Source organism: Oryza glaberrima, chromosome 9 (genome assembly GCF_000147395.1).
Source record: "Oryza glaberrima chromosome 9, OglaRS2, whole genome shotgun sequence".
Classification (NCBI taxonomy): Eukaryota; Viridiplantae; Streptophyta; class Magnoliopsida; order Poales; family Poaceae; genus Oryza; species Oryza glaberrima.
The window spans coordinates 6,608,522-6,623,228 of record NC_068334.1 but is presented as its reverse complement, the minus strand read 5'-3'; the positions used below and the strand labels follow the sequence as shown (position 1 = coordinate 6,623,228).

At 38.7% G+C, this 14,707-nt stretch overlaps 2 protein-coding genes across 2 annotated transcripts; both read right to left on the bottom strand.

Annotated features, from left to right (window-relative positions):
• Positions 1 to 938: 938 nt before the first annotated feature.
• Positions 939 to 8,145, bottom strand: LOC127784875 (uncharacterized). The gene is made up of 15 exons (XM_052312282.1): positions 7,910 to 8,145; positions 6,356 to 6,485; positions 6,113 to 6,262; positions 5,877 to 5,993; positions 5,721 to 5,805; positions 5,326 to 5,434; positions 5,165 to 5,232; positions 4,946 to 5,071; positions 3,747 to 4,834; positions 3,252 to 3,458; positions 3,088 to 3,148; positions 2,708 to 2,821; positions 2,178 to 2,291; positions 2,044 to 2,104; positions 939 to 1,505 (listed from the first exon to the last, which is right to left on the bottom strand). The coding sequence occupies exons 2-14, from the start codon at positions 6,469 to 6,471 to the stop codon at positions 2,060 to 2,062; spliced, it is 2,400 nt and encodes a 799-aa protein (XP_052168242.1). The 5' UTR covers positions 6,472 to 6,485; positions 7,910 to 8,145; the 3' UTR covers positions 939 to 1,505; positions 2,044 to 2,059.
• A 1,351-nt stretch (positions 8,146 to 9,496) lies between these two features.
• On the bottom strand, positions 9,497 to 12,504 carry LOC127784005 (chlorophyll a-b binding protein 7, chloroplastic). Its single transcript, XM_052311175.1, has 5 exons — positions 12,185 to 12,504; positions 11,951 to 12,097; positions 10,742 to 10,874; positions 10,246 to 10,338; positions 9,497 to 10,033 (listed from the first exon to the last, which is right to left on the bottom strand). The coding sequence occupies exons 1-5, from the start codon at positions 12,478 to 12,480 to the stop codon at positions 9,737 to 9,739; spliced, it is 966 nt and encodes a 321-aa protein (XP_052167135.1). The 5' UTR covers positions 12,481 to 12,504; the 3' UTR covers positions 9,497 to 9,736.
• Positions 12,505 to 14,707: the final 2,203 nt, after the last annotated feature.

The window sequence follows — 14,707 nt, the reverse complement described above, 5'->3', positions numbered from 1 at the left end:
TTTTTTACTATGCAGCCTTTTGGATTAAAAAGAATAGCTATCAAAAGTCCTATAATTTTCTTTTGATTGACTCAAAACATAAGAACTTTTAGAAAAATTATAACATAACCATCAACCTATTGGGAAAATGGGTCATTTGTGTCTACCTCTCTTCTTTCTCGTTGCACTCCATTCAAATTATCATTCTTACTTTTTTTTCTTTTTACGTTTTTCTATCCATATGATTTAAAGGGCTAGAACACTATAATCCTGTACTCCCTCCATTCCTTAATATAGGGCGCAAATGCTCTGGACGGCAATACCACGGAGGCTTAACTGATTTTTTCAGGGTGACGCCTGCGACGCTTCGCTTCTCCGTGTGCATCGGCCTTTGCATGCATGCATGCAGCTCTTCGCATCCTTCCCCGCGAACAACCTGCTATTTGGTGGGTGAACGACCCCGCGAACGCAAGAAACGAAGAGCTAACTCCACGCATTGAAAGCCTTTGCATGCATGCGCACGGAAGTCGACCAGATTTCATACTTTTGTTTTAATGCTGCTTGCTTGCATGTGTATAGACGCCTTATATTCTGGTACACTTCAAAAAAACCAGTTGCACCCTATATTAAGGAACAGAGGGAGTACTTTTTTTCTTAAATTTCTTATATCCAAAGGAGCCTCAAATTCATCACTCGCTAATCATAGTCATTCACAAGTGAGGAATAAGACAACAAAATCCTCAAGGCCTGTTTGGCAAATGGTTATGAGATGTGGGATTGGGAAAGAAAAAAAAAGGATGAATGACTAAGATTAAACGAGGTATAAAGAATGGATGGTTAGAATACAATATTACCCTTTAATGGATGGGATATTATTTCCCTATCCTATTTGTCAAACGAGCCTTTCTAATTAATCTTGAAGTGATATGCGATGACATCATGATACCCATTTTCTCGCATTTACTAATGTGGTTTTGGGATTCATTTGCCCAACATACACCAACCCCAGTCCATATACCGGCAGAAAAAAGATTTGCATAACAGCAAATCATGTTAATAAGAGCGTATGTGCTTCTGATTGCAGCAACATCCCATTGTTACAGTCCATTAGGACAACGTCATGCAGAGCAACATGACACATTGACATGTATGCCAATTGCTAGATTTCATCTGCTACCCCATTTTCTGGCTAAGGCAGCATCAATACACCAGCATCCTCCTGCTCTACCTCTAGCAATGAAATTAGTCAACCACTAACTTAAGTCACATATGCTGCCACCGGGAGCGGTTTCCTTGACTGTTCTCTCACAGCTTGCTTCTTAGTTCTTACCCGCGTCACTGTTACCTAGGTGCAGAGCGAAGTCTTCATGATCGTCACAAAATGTTTTCCGGAGTCTCAGTGCAATCATGTTGTGGATTACTCAGGAAGGCGAACATCTGCATGTTGGTCCTTCAAAATTGACCACCATGATTTAGCTAGAATGGGATATGATTCATTGGGCATATGAATCTGTGGAGATAAGTTCCTGCGAAAAGAATTAGCATTGGGTTCACTCAGAAGTAGAACCAATCAAACTGGCCTAACTGGCTATACCAATCAAACAATAGATTAGAATCCTCGGCACAACATTTTCTTAAGCATTGAACCCTAGTGGATCCTAGCTCAGTATGAATTCATTACCAGTAATGGAAAAGTTGAATACCAGCACCTCACATTATACAGAAAAATGATTAATATAAAACACCATCTGTAGCCTTAGAATTATCTAGAATGAGCGAGACCCCCAGCAAAGGTAGATTGGAATTTGGACACAAGGAAGCTCAAGCCAAAAGGGTTGATCCTCTCTAAAAATCTGAAAGCCAGTCCATTTTCTATTAATACGATTGGCAGTGTGCTTCAAAAAATAAACGATGTTAAACTGTTCGATCAAGACCAAATGCACGGTATCTCAAACTTGTATTCAGGACAATACCAAAAAAAAAAAAAATTCTGCTTATGCTTGGCAGACTAGGTACCAGTTTGAGCACATTAAAGACCTAAAAGTAAATACGGGTAAGTAGTACCTCAAGAATATTTCCCCTAGTAGTCTGCAACATTGTGTTGAATTATCCTGAGCTTTCCTTCCTGTGATTCAACATAAGCATCAGATATACCAATATTCATTCCATCTTTGATATTGACCTAACTTGTCACTCACCTTAGTCCCATAAACAAGACCTGCACCAGGGGAAGGATGAAAACATGCGACATTGACTTCATCTTCAGCACTAGGGATAACTCTTACAAGCTCCATGTCTGAAACTCTATACACCTATGGAAGTGCAATAAAGAAATAGTATTAGCCCATAGCCTTATATCCTGAAAGTATGAGGTCATTAGTCATTACTGCACATAAATCGTAACCCCACAGTTTGGTTCCATTATAAACTATTTTAACGTCAACTAATAATATCTTTAGCAATGTTCAGATTAGATTTATAACACAATGGTAATACTTCGTTCATATGAAAAATATATTTTCACGATATTATAATTTTATTAAGTCCTACAAAAAGAATTACAATAGAAGCTAGTGGTCACAATTAAGCTTTGTCAAACTTATGTGTAGTAGAGTAAAAAACAAGAAGTATATTACATCCAATACAAAACACAGAAACAAGTATCATGAGAGCATCTGTATCAGCCTTCCTGTAAAATGTTTAATGTTAAGTTGTAAATCATATCTACCTCCAAGACAGTGTACACAGGGATTGTGGTCTTGCCATCCATGAAAATGCCCCTCAGAAGTGAGTTATGACGACGACCATATGCCAGTAGTATGTGCTCTGATGTAGGTGAAAACTGCAGCGAATAAAAATATCATCATGCAGAACAGATTTCATATCACATCAGTCCAAAATTAAATGATCAGAACTACAGAATTGTCCACCAAAAGGGTTAGAGAACACGTCTTCTCTGAACACACTTAAGTTCGATACAAAGTGTTAATGCTCTCAGAATGGAAGTCACTGCAGAAACTCATATTTGCCACCTCACACAAGCAAGTACACAACTACCTCAAAAGTATTAATGGTCACACCTACAAAAAAAATTGGAAAGAAAATGACCTGAATGGAAGTTAAGCAATGGGCTGCCCTTATTGCCCGGGACACAAGAACTGTCCCAAACCTACAAGGAAATCACAAAAGCAATAAATGACTTCACTAGTCAATTTACAGACACTGGCAGATAAAAATCAAATAATAAAAAAAATAGCATCGAGAAAACATACGTTTCCTCCTCAAGAGAATAAACACGAAGCTCATAAATAACTCGACGAGAGGGGAGAGGGTGGTGAGTTGGTGATGTTCCAGCCCCAGTTGAATCATACTGTACAGGTGATTGGCTTACATGCTCACCAACTTCTGTTTGAGGCAGTAAGCATGCAACACAAGCCACCAAAAAACGCCCACAGGGGGAAAAATGGGTGCCCATTTCACTGCAGCAATTAATAAGTTCAGAGTCTCAAATCTCAGCAGCAGCACAAAATTTATCAACCATGATAAAAGCGCAACTCAAATGCACCAATTCAGATAAATATACATTTGTGCATTAATTGTTTTATTAGTTACTGTCACATGGTTGTTGCTGCCTACCACTAGCACAAGAAAATAGCAACGAGTTTTAGTTTAATACATCAAAATCATTAGCAAATAACAACAGGAAAAGATTGGCAATTTGTACTACACAATAAAGCAGAGGAAAAAGGAGGAATGCCAAAGTGTACCTGCAAAGAACAGCATGAGAGATTGTCAAGCAGCATGCCTCAGGTGCTAACACAGCACAAGGGTTGTCAATGTTATGCCGCCATATTCTAAGTTTCACTGTACAGGGTAATTCAGCACCGTCACCAGCAAACAGTGACGTAGCAAATTCTGACCCAACACCTAATGAGACAACATTAACATGAGCTTCACCATTTTGAGCACCTTGAAGCGAAGTCCCTGCTCCACCAGGTACAGAGGCCAGCATATGACGATGTTTACTTAGCACTCTCAAACTGTCCATAGTAATTGGAATTGATGATGAAGGCCCTACACGTTCAAAACTGTACATGTTTGATGATTCATTCATCACATTATCAGTCCCAGCAGTGCCACTGATAGGTAAGTCTCCTATAACCTCATTGTTAGGAAGTGTTGCACGCAATCCTGTACGGTTTTGTGCCATCAACCAACCCTGGAGAAAAGGCAGTTCCCAGCTATGTGATCCACCAGTGTAATTATTATGGTGATGTCCGGCCTCTACGTCTCTTAGGAACATTTGAACATCTATTGTATTTGAAGAGGCGAACAAATCCATTGGCATACTATTTGGAACATCAATTCTTGAATGTGCAGGCATTTCTGGATTTGGCGTATCACTGCTCAGGTCAGAAACTTGTCTTATATCAATCCTGTGAAGATCAGTAGCAGCACTACTGTTGTGAAATCTTGAGCTATTCTGCCAACTGGGAGTATGCATTTCTATTCTATTTGATAAAGATGCAGAAACTTCATCATCATAATTATTCACCCCAGGTTCTCCAGGGCATACATCCATAGGTGTAACCATATGGCCAGCCTGTTGAGTTTCAGAATCTGATGGCTGCTGCACATCGGATGAACCACTAACCCAGTCATTGCGAAGCAGACATATGCTTCCATCATCTCTGACATATGCAGGCCAGATCAAGCACGGTGATGAAAACCTAGACTCAGAGTATGGACAACATGCGGAGTTCATGATTGCAAAAAATACAGCCGAAGGCGAGTTTGAATAGCCAGAAGATGTTGCATGGGTCAGTTCTGAATCAGCAGAATCAAGATTGTTAACCTGCAAGTGAACCTTGGGGTGAGATTAAACATCAACACTAGGACAGGGAGACACGGAGAAAATTAGAAAACTAATATAAATAAATCATCAATTCAGAGAGACAAATTCTACCTCTGCAGTCAGTAGATACGGAGCCCCATTGGGATGAAATTGAACAGCTCTCAGTGAACGGCGAGTTCTTAATATCATTGGTGGGTCAGAAGCTTCATCTCGTTTATTGTAGTCCCATATGAACAGCTGAAATGTATTTCAAAATTTAAACTTTAACAGTTACTGATGAAGTACAGAACAGAACAATCCATAGAAAGTTCATTTGTTTAAACATCTCACTTTGTGCCCTGAAGCAACCGCCAGAAGCTCCCCCTTTGCATGAAATGCAATTGATGCAATTTGCTTATCTGCCAACATAATGTAAAAAATAATTACAATTGTTGCTTTAGAAATGTTCACGAATAGAGAAGAAAAACAATGAGTCCATTAAGAGATATTACAGAAGAAGTGTGATCCAATGCAACGGGAGGTTTTAGCATCCCATAGACAAACTTCATTATCCAAACTTCCGCTAGCAACGATATCAGGATGTAATGGATGATATCTAACCTACATTGCAACAATAATTTCTTATGGCAAGCAATAAAAAAGTGAAACAAAATTCAACATTGTTTTTTTTTTGTAAAACATTTTTCTGAATTAACAGTTTGTACATAGGGGGAAAACAGCAAGAAGGACACATAGATAACAAACTGTTGTTATTTAAGCAAGTGATCGTTAAGGAAACACTAAAAACCAAACTAGTATTAGTGTTAATTCTTTTAGAAGTGCTTAAAGAGCATCTCAGAAAATGAAGTACACTAGGAAAAACAATTGCCAGTTTTAATAGACATACCACCCATGGAGTGCGCCGATGTCCAAGCAACACTTTCAAACATTTCCCAGTTTGGCAATCGATTATTTTAACAGTATGGTCACCACTAGAGAAAAGTGTAGTTAGTCTAAGTTTTTTTCCGTTCAGAACATATATTCAGCATATCCTTTAGCTTACTGTGTGGATGCAAGTGTTCTCCCATCCGGACTGAATGCAGCTGCAATGGTTGACCTTGGAGCAGGCAGGAGAAGACAATACCTGGCAGACCACCGATGCAAGGATTGTGATTCAGCCCTGTAAAAAGGTAAGGTTTAGGATGCATGCTCAATCAGATAGTAGTAGTAAAATCAACAGTTCAAGTTTATCTTTAAATATAAAGTACTCATCTTGGTTAAAAAAGAAATCTGCCTTACCAAGAAAAAAGATCATGTCTAGCATCTGTAACCCAAAATGCTAACTCAATTGAACCAGTAGCACAATCTGGAGATCCAGACCAAATATTTTTAGCTTGGTGTTTTGTCCGAGGAGAGATCTCCCGTTGAGCTAATAGATGATAAATATTTCTGGGGATAGTAAAGAAAATAAAAGTCACACTCTACATCATGCCCCACAACCTAAAATAAATAAAAAATAATGGTACATTAGCATTTAATTACCTTTTCCCCAGTCTTCTTGGCGGTGATGATTCATATCTAGAAACTGAACAAGAAACTGATTCTGGAGCTGAAGTGTTTTTTGAGCCTTCTATCCAACTTTCAGTCATTTCAAGCATTAAAAATTCCTCACCTATTGTAAATTAACAAAATGAATTAAAAATAGATACAACTCTAATCTGTTAATTTTTTTAACGCGATGCCATATAAAATAAAGCAAATTTGAAGTAGCATTGGAAAAAAAACATGATACAGTTGGATTGGACCGTACATCGAATTTCACAGTTACACCAAAAGTGTGCTTACAAAAGCATACAAACATTTCATAGTTCAAACAGAAGGCGTTAAATACTGTTCCATATGAGAACATATTGCAAGGAGTTCAGTAAATAGTTTCTAATTTCATGTGATTAAAAAAGCAAATAGCAATTGAATTTCCATTTTGCATTGCAGGCTTTTCAGAAGTACTTATGCTTTTAATCGCAGACATCTCAGATATACAGTTAGTTAGAAGGATACTCTTAGGGTGATAAGACTAAAATGTTTAATACATATTCTGCCAATGATTTGTTTACATAGCATATAGTCCCATAGTCTCACATCTATAAATGTGCCCCTCACATTGTACTAAGTTCATTTGATTCTGATACATTCAAACACTGATACACCATGGCACATACAAATCATTAACATTTAAGAGATAAAACTATTTTATACACATCTACGATAAGATTGTAGCAAACAATATACAACAACTATTATCCTTGGTTATACACCGGTGAAGGAGTCCTTACATACATGGTAAGAGAGGAAGCTTTGAACAACAATGTAGAGTGAATGTCTGCAAAATTTTAGGAAGGCATAACACACGAACTTACTTTCACAAGTTTATAAGTCCTACAGATTACCATATATAGGAAAATAGCTCCGTCACATATACTGGTCCGCACATATGAGAGACGAACTAAAATGTGGAGAACCATTTATCAACAACACCGACGGAATCAGAATATTGATGGGGGTATGGGAAACCTATTGAGATCTGCATAGAACTCTATAGCAGGTCATAATGCTATGCCTATTTAGCTGCACGTGTAAGCAGGAATGACCTAACATGGGACATGGATGTTCAATTGAAAGGAACCTCCAAAATTTCTGAACAGCAAACGGCAGTTCACCGTGCAGAAACCAAACCGAATGGGGGTTGGAGCATCTTGTTCTCTCCCTATCAGATGCAGGATTTTGTCACCAGAAACGGCACCGAGCATATGTCCTCAACGAGAAACCCCACCTCCAAACTCAAAACGTTGGCATTCCTTTCCCCAACTTTACATGACATCTTCTCACCGAACCCAATTCTTGCCAAATACTACGACGCTAGGATGGTTCATGCATCAGACACCCATTGTCATAGCGCCATTCTACAGATGGCCAAATTCGATTCTAGAAAAACTGACAAAATCCAAATTCGAAACTACATGCGCAATCGACACCCAAGGATAGGCATGAATTCCCGAATCAACAAAAAAAAAGAAGTTGCATAGGATTGAACCATACGTGGAGCCTGGAGTGGGTGGGGGCGTCGCGCCGCCGAGCCGAGGCCAAGGCAGCGCCGGCTGTTCCCTCACCCGCGCGGTCGTGCGAGCCGTGGCCGAGCAGCGGGGGCGCTAAGACGGGCGGTGGGCGCGGCGCCGTGGCCCTCGACGCAGGGCGAGGATGCAGCCGGCGGCGGCGGCGGGGACTCGGTTGGGAGCGGAGGAAGGGGGGCGGAATAGGGAAGCGGAAATGGCCGGTTTGGTGGCCGGCGGCTGTGTTTCGGTGATTTGCCTGTTAATAATAAGGCTATTTTTGGTAACTGTTTGCTCATGTGATGCACACTGTGTTTCTCTTTTGTTTTATGTTGCAAACCACTATTGAACTCTGTACCTGATATTTTAACCCTTTTTTTTTAGAAAAGTTCTGTCACACTTGTAAAACTTTGACAATAGAATAAGTTTATGATGTTATAATAAGTTTTTTTGAGAAATAAATTGTGCACATCATTTTTTTGTGTTTTTAAACTAATACTACCTCCGTTTCAGGTTATAAGACTTTCTAGCAGTGAATGTGGGCAATGCTAGAAAGTATGAATCGAAGGGAGAGTATTTGAGAAATAACTGGTTATTGATAGTTAAAAGTTTTAAAAAATAAAATAAAATTCTGTTTTAAAACATTTTAGATACAACTATTTTATCAAAACTATCAAATTGTTGTAACTTTTAATTAAACATTTTAGAGAACTGCAACAACAATGTATATTTCTATTATAAAGCTGTAAGCCCGAGCCTCCATGTCATATAAAGATGTAATAATCATGCCATTGCATATCGGACTTACATGTCACGCGTATACAGGGAGTTAAAGTTGTAATTTTCTGATAAGAAAATGTTTGTTGTTGTTGCGGTATTGTGAAATACTTAGTTTTTCTTTAAATAATGTTGTGAAATTAGGTAAAGCTTATAGCAACTGATAGTTTTGACCAAATAATCGCAGTTTTGTGAATTTACTCAAATATTAATGACCTGTAAGCTACAACCATCATAAGTTTTTAAGTTTCACCATAAAAAATAAGCATGGCATAGCATAACAGAAACCTTGATTTGATATTGTAGAAGTACAATACAGATGCAATCTACGATATAGGTTGTAGGAAAATTTTTGTTCTTCCTCTCTTTAGGTTCCTTTGTGACGCAAATACTCCCTCCGTTTAGGTTATAAGATATTTTCGACTTTAGTCAAAGTCAAACTGCTTTAATTTTGACCAAGTTTATAGAGAAAAGTAGTAACATTATCAATCCAAGATAAAAAATCATACATTTTTTCTCCATTTCAAAGGAGGCCCAGTTTTGGCTCTTTGAACGCCGTCTTGTTTCTTTAGGCGAATCAATTTTGTTTTGGCTCTCAATTGTACTAGTCCCTCTGTCAAGACAAAACAAAAATAACAAAAACAAAATTAAGTGTTGAAAAAGATTGCTTTCTAAATGTTTTAACAGTAAAACCACATATTACACCACTCTGGTATCTCAGCGTGTGGATACCTGATCTCAGTAATTTTGAGCTATGTAATTTCAGTTGAACAGATCCCAATATATCGAACAAAGTCTAAAAAAAGGAATCAATTTAGTCTTATTGACAATGTGGCCGATTTCTTGCGGCGTGTAAACTTTGTTTGAAGACATGCCATTTACAAACCCCACATAAATCTTCTTATCCAGTGTTACATATTTACATGTGTAAATAGCTAACTAGTGTTCAAAACCAGTAAATATAAACGCTAGCTGCACATAAGTCCTACTGTTCATGTGACCAAACAGGACACATCTGCTATGTCCATTAAAAGAAGGCTCAAACAAAAGAGGACAAAATGTTGTTATGCAGTGGGTCCGACAAGTGTTCAACAAGGTTCTGAATAGGACCCTTGCCAGTTACAGCTGCCTGGATGTAGAAGCCGAGCCATGCAACCATTGCCAGGCGACCGTTCTTGATCTCCTTCACCTTTAGATCTTCGAACGCGACTGGATCTTTGGAGAGCCCCAAGGGATCGAAGAGTGCTCCTCCCGGGTAGTTTATGTCTCCCGGAAGATATAATCCCAAGGGTTCTAGAGCCTCAATCCCGCAGTACCTTGCATATTCTGGACCAACCTAACAAATCATGGGGTGAAAAAACCGTTATCAAATGCGCTGAATAATTGGAAACAAAGAACTAACAAGAGAATGATGTAACAGCAGAATAATCCTACAATACTGATGAATATACGTGAGGTGACTGTTGACAACTCCAAAGTGTTTGAAGAAGTACACAAGGAAGAGAAAAAGAAAGTACATGATTAAAAGAAAAAAAAACTTTATGTTACCATCAAAAGGGCTTGACAGATAGCGATGACAATGACACCCTGACCACCAGCGATTCGGAAACCAGGAATTCCAAGGTAATCAAGAGTGTCACCCTGTAAAATTAACTCATTGGTTGAATGAAACAAATTAACACAACTAAGAAATAATCAATTTCCTTATCCAGCTTGCCATTTTTGTTGGTAGAGCATGCAAATCTGTTCACTGGCAGCAAGAGTTACATATCTAGTTTGTTTCCAAGCTGAACTGTATGTCAAAGGAACAAACAGAAATTCCAACAAAAAAAATCTGAAAGGTCCACATGCATGGCAAGTGAGAACAATTGGTGGGATGTTTAGTCCTATATTGCTAGTCTAGATGGAAGGGGTGCAATCTATAAGGATGGGCTATTAGACATGCAATTAGCACTGATCTGATGGTTTGTTTTGATCTGACGGTCAATTGTGTGCTAAATGAACTGAGGCATGGATATTTGAGTAGTACAACACTGAAACTTACATGAAGTTTTGCGTAACCAACTTTCCACCAAACAGGCTCGACAAAATGGACTACTCCAAAAAGATCTAACAGTTCAGGAACAACAACACCAAGAGCAGCAAGCATGGCCCACCGACAATGCAAGATCTCAAAGCTGCAGGCAAGATCATCAGTGAAAATGAGGAGTTGAAATTGTGAATAGGAAGAAAGACACAAGCTACAACAAGAGAAGTTCAGATCACGATGTCACAAGAAACTTTGGGTTTACAGGAGCTACTGCAAACAACATTACAAAAAGACTTGATTCAGTTAACTCACTGTTACAATTTAGAAGGCATAATAATATTGCTACTTTCAATAGTCCTAGTACCCCAATTATCACCTGTCAATACCAGTTTCTGGTACACAAAGGAAATGATTTACTATTATAAGCTATATACGCACTGGAGCAGCTTAACCCTGAAAAAGAGGCATGGACGTCACCAAAAACAGAACCTTATCCATTATTGAACAGATGCATTCTATGTACATTCAACAGTACGAGTCTCTATTCTAACATAGAAGATCCTCGGGGAAAATGAAACTCAAAGACACAGATAGCATATTTTTATGCAACTATTTTAGTCTAAAGTATGAGGAGCAAAGTGGAGCACAAAGACATGAGTGTATAAAAATTAAATCATGTGAAACATGTTTTTATAATTTTTTTAAAAAATGATCTAGCTTCTACATAAAACAAAGAAGTTTTATTTGTATATTGTACATCTGCATGAGCAACCTCACGCAAAGCTATCAAACAATCTTGTAGACAACGAGTTCTTTGTACACGTTAAAAATAAACCAGGATTGGTGCATGGAAAGCTATTTTGCAGTACTAAAGGAAGCGTGACAATTGTTGGCATTTAACAATTGAGTACATTGCTACCATCTAGAACAGACAAACTAGATAAGTGCAATCTGCAAATTGACATCAGATACTAACTAGCATTATTTTACTTCCTGGAAGGAAATATACAAACACATAATCAGAAAGAACAGTGAACAGGAAGGTGCACACCTGATTATTTAGCATTTAGGACTGAATACAATGTGGAGCAGACAAACTAGATAGTTGCAATTTGCAAGCTGCCATCAGGCCCTAACCAGTACTCTTCTACTATCTTTTTTTATTTGCAAAGTAATATAAATTCTCAAATGTAAATGGATCAGAAAATTGCAACAGTGACATACTTGAAGTAGTTTGCGAAAGCAACGGGATCCCTGCCCAGGCCTGCAATATCGAACCCGTAATCGCCAGGGTACTCTCCGGTGAGATGCGCCGGGTACTCGTACGGCACGGGGCCTAGCCACCGCGGCCGTTCATCCCCATACCACGAGCTTCAAAAGCAATCGAAATATTTAGCAGCTTGAGCTTATAGCTAGCTGATGCAAGGCCGGTAATCTCTGCGAGTGTAGTTGTACTACCTGGCGGTGCGGGCTTGGCGCGCGGCGGAGCGGAGGGCGTCGGCCTCGGCGGCGGCGGCGGCCTTCCGGTCGTCGAGGCGGCGGCGGAGGCGGGCGCCGAGGGGGCTGTTGGCGAGGGCCTTGACGGCCGTGAAGGGCACGGCGGAGAACACCAGCACCCCCGCAAGCTCCTGCCACGACGCTCGCACCGGCGCGAGGCCGGCCCTGCGCCGCCGCCGCCGCCGGGAGAGGGACCCGGCGGCGACGGCGGCGGGTGGCGCGGGTGAGCGGAGGCGCAGGAGGAGTGGAGGAGGCATTGGTGGGACCCACCTGTCGGCGTCGAGAAGGTTAATAGCGAAAGGAGAGCGAGAAGAGGTGGGACGGACACGTGGCGCGATGCTGATCACGAGCCGTTGCACTGTCTTGGCTCGCGGGATCTTCTGTGCTGGCGGCAGCACTGTTTAATGCACAAATTTTGATAATTTGACTCTTTGCAAAAACTAATTATACAAATGAAATGAACCGTGACTAAAACTTAATTAAAAAATGACCTTTTTATTCAGCGTCAAATCTCATGGTGCTGAATTTAGACATCTCAGCACCAAATAGCACGGCGCTGAATGCACGTTGGTACGTTGACTCAGACTTCCATCCACGGTGACACGGCATTTAGCGCCAGTTGACGTGGCGCTGAGGTGTCTTAAGTTCAGCGCCATGGGATTTGGCGATGAATAAAAAGGTTATTTTTAAAATAAGTTTTAGCCACGATTCATTTGTATAATTAGTTTTTGCAAAGGATCAAATTGTCAAAATTTGTGTGTTTACTTTGCCATTTCTATTGTAGTACCCTGACTCATATAAGTCGTTTAATTTTTTTATTAAGTTTGAGTAAAATTTTGTAACATATAAAATATCAAATTAGTTTTATTAATATAATATTAAATATATTTTATATTTTGTTTCTTTTTATTGAAAATACTACTATATTTTTCTATATATTTGGTCAAATTCAAAAAAGTTCGATTAAGGAAAAGGTCAAATGACTTAATATGAAACAGATGGAGTAGTACTTATACTTGTAGATACCACCTTCCTTCGTCCCAAAATATTGGGTGTGTTTAGTTCACGCTAAAATTGGAAATTTGGTTGAAATTGGAATGATGTGATGGAAAAGTTAGAAGTTTATGTGTGTAGGAAAGTTTTGATATCATGGAAAAGTTGGAAGTTTGAAGAAAAAGTTTGGAACTAAACAAGGCCATTGTTACCTACTCCCTCTGTCGCAATAAAAAACGAATCTATGATTGGATGTGACGCATTCTAATACAACGAATCTGGACAGAAGTATGTCCAAATTCATAGTAGTAGAATATGTCACATCCAGTACTATGTTAGTTTTTTATGAGACGGAGGGAGTACATGATAAGCTACTTTTAGGCCCAGTTCGATACTTCGATCTCCCATTTTGGAGATTGATTTTTGTTGCTAACAAAACGATAAACCTTATTAGCACATGATTAATTAAGTTTTAGCTATTATAAATTTGAAAAGTTGATTTATTTTCTTTTTTAAACAACATCTATATAGAAACCATTTTATAAAAAAAACATCATTTAACAGTTTGAAAAGCGTGCAAACGGAAAACGAGGAAATTGAAGTTTGGAGTTGAAGAATAGAACGGGGCCTTAGAGTTTATTCAGATTCGTAATACTAAAATAAAATCACATCCTATACTATGATGGTGTTTGAAACCTATGTTGATAAAGATGAAGATTAAGTGTTTTACGTAAAATGAGATGGTATTAACGTAGGATTAATTGATTTTTAATTATTATAAACATGAAAAATATATTTATCTGATATTTTAGAGCGACTTCCATATAGAAAGTTTTTACACGAAATATACCATTTAGCGGTTTGAAAAGCATGTCACGAATATCTAAATTTTCATTCAACTTTTATGGGAGAAAAAAAGGGGCCTATGTAGCAATATTTAGAAACAGATGTAATAGCGTAGAAAATAGATCCTTTATTTTATGATGCGATACCTTGAAAGTTGAGGGAAATCACATTATGGGGCATTTGCATAATATCAATATATCAAATTAAAATACGCGCGACATGTGATTGAGTCAGTAAGCGGCTAAAGATTGGAACGTACCTCTCCGGCTCTCCGTACCAAGAAAAGCTAACTTGTGTCTATGTTTATAGCTAAAAGTTAGTTTTCTCTATAAGATAGATAGTGTATATCACTCCCAACCAAAGAAATGTTGATGCAATTGGATGAAGCTATGAGAGCAGAGAGCAGTATAACTAAAGTTACAAACTAGGATGCTATAAAGCAGCGTGGGAGATTATATTTTGCATCGGGCTTTAATTTTTGAGAGCAAATATCACACACAACATGCTGACGTAATTGCACATGGCATATTTTATTTTGATATATTGATTTATTCTACAAATGGCGCATTAATGTGACTTTCCTCACTATTTCAGCTTCTCTCTTAATTTCAACATAACATAAATCACGTAGCATTTCATCTTTGG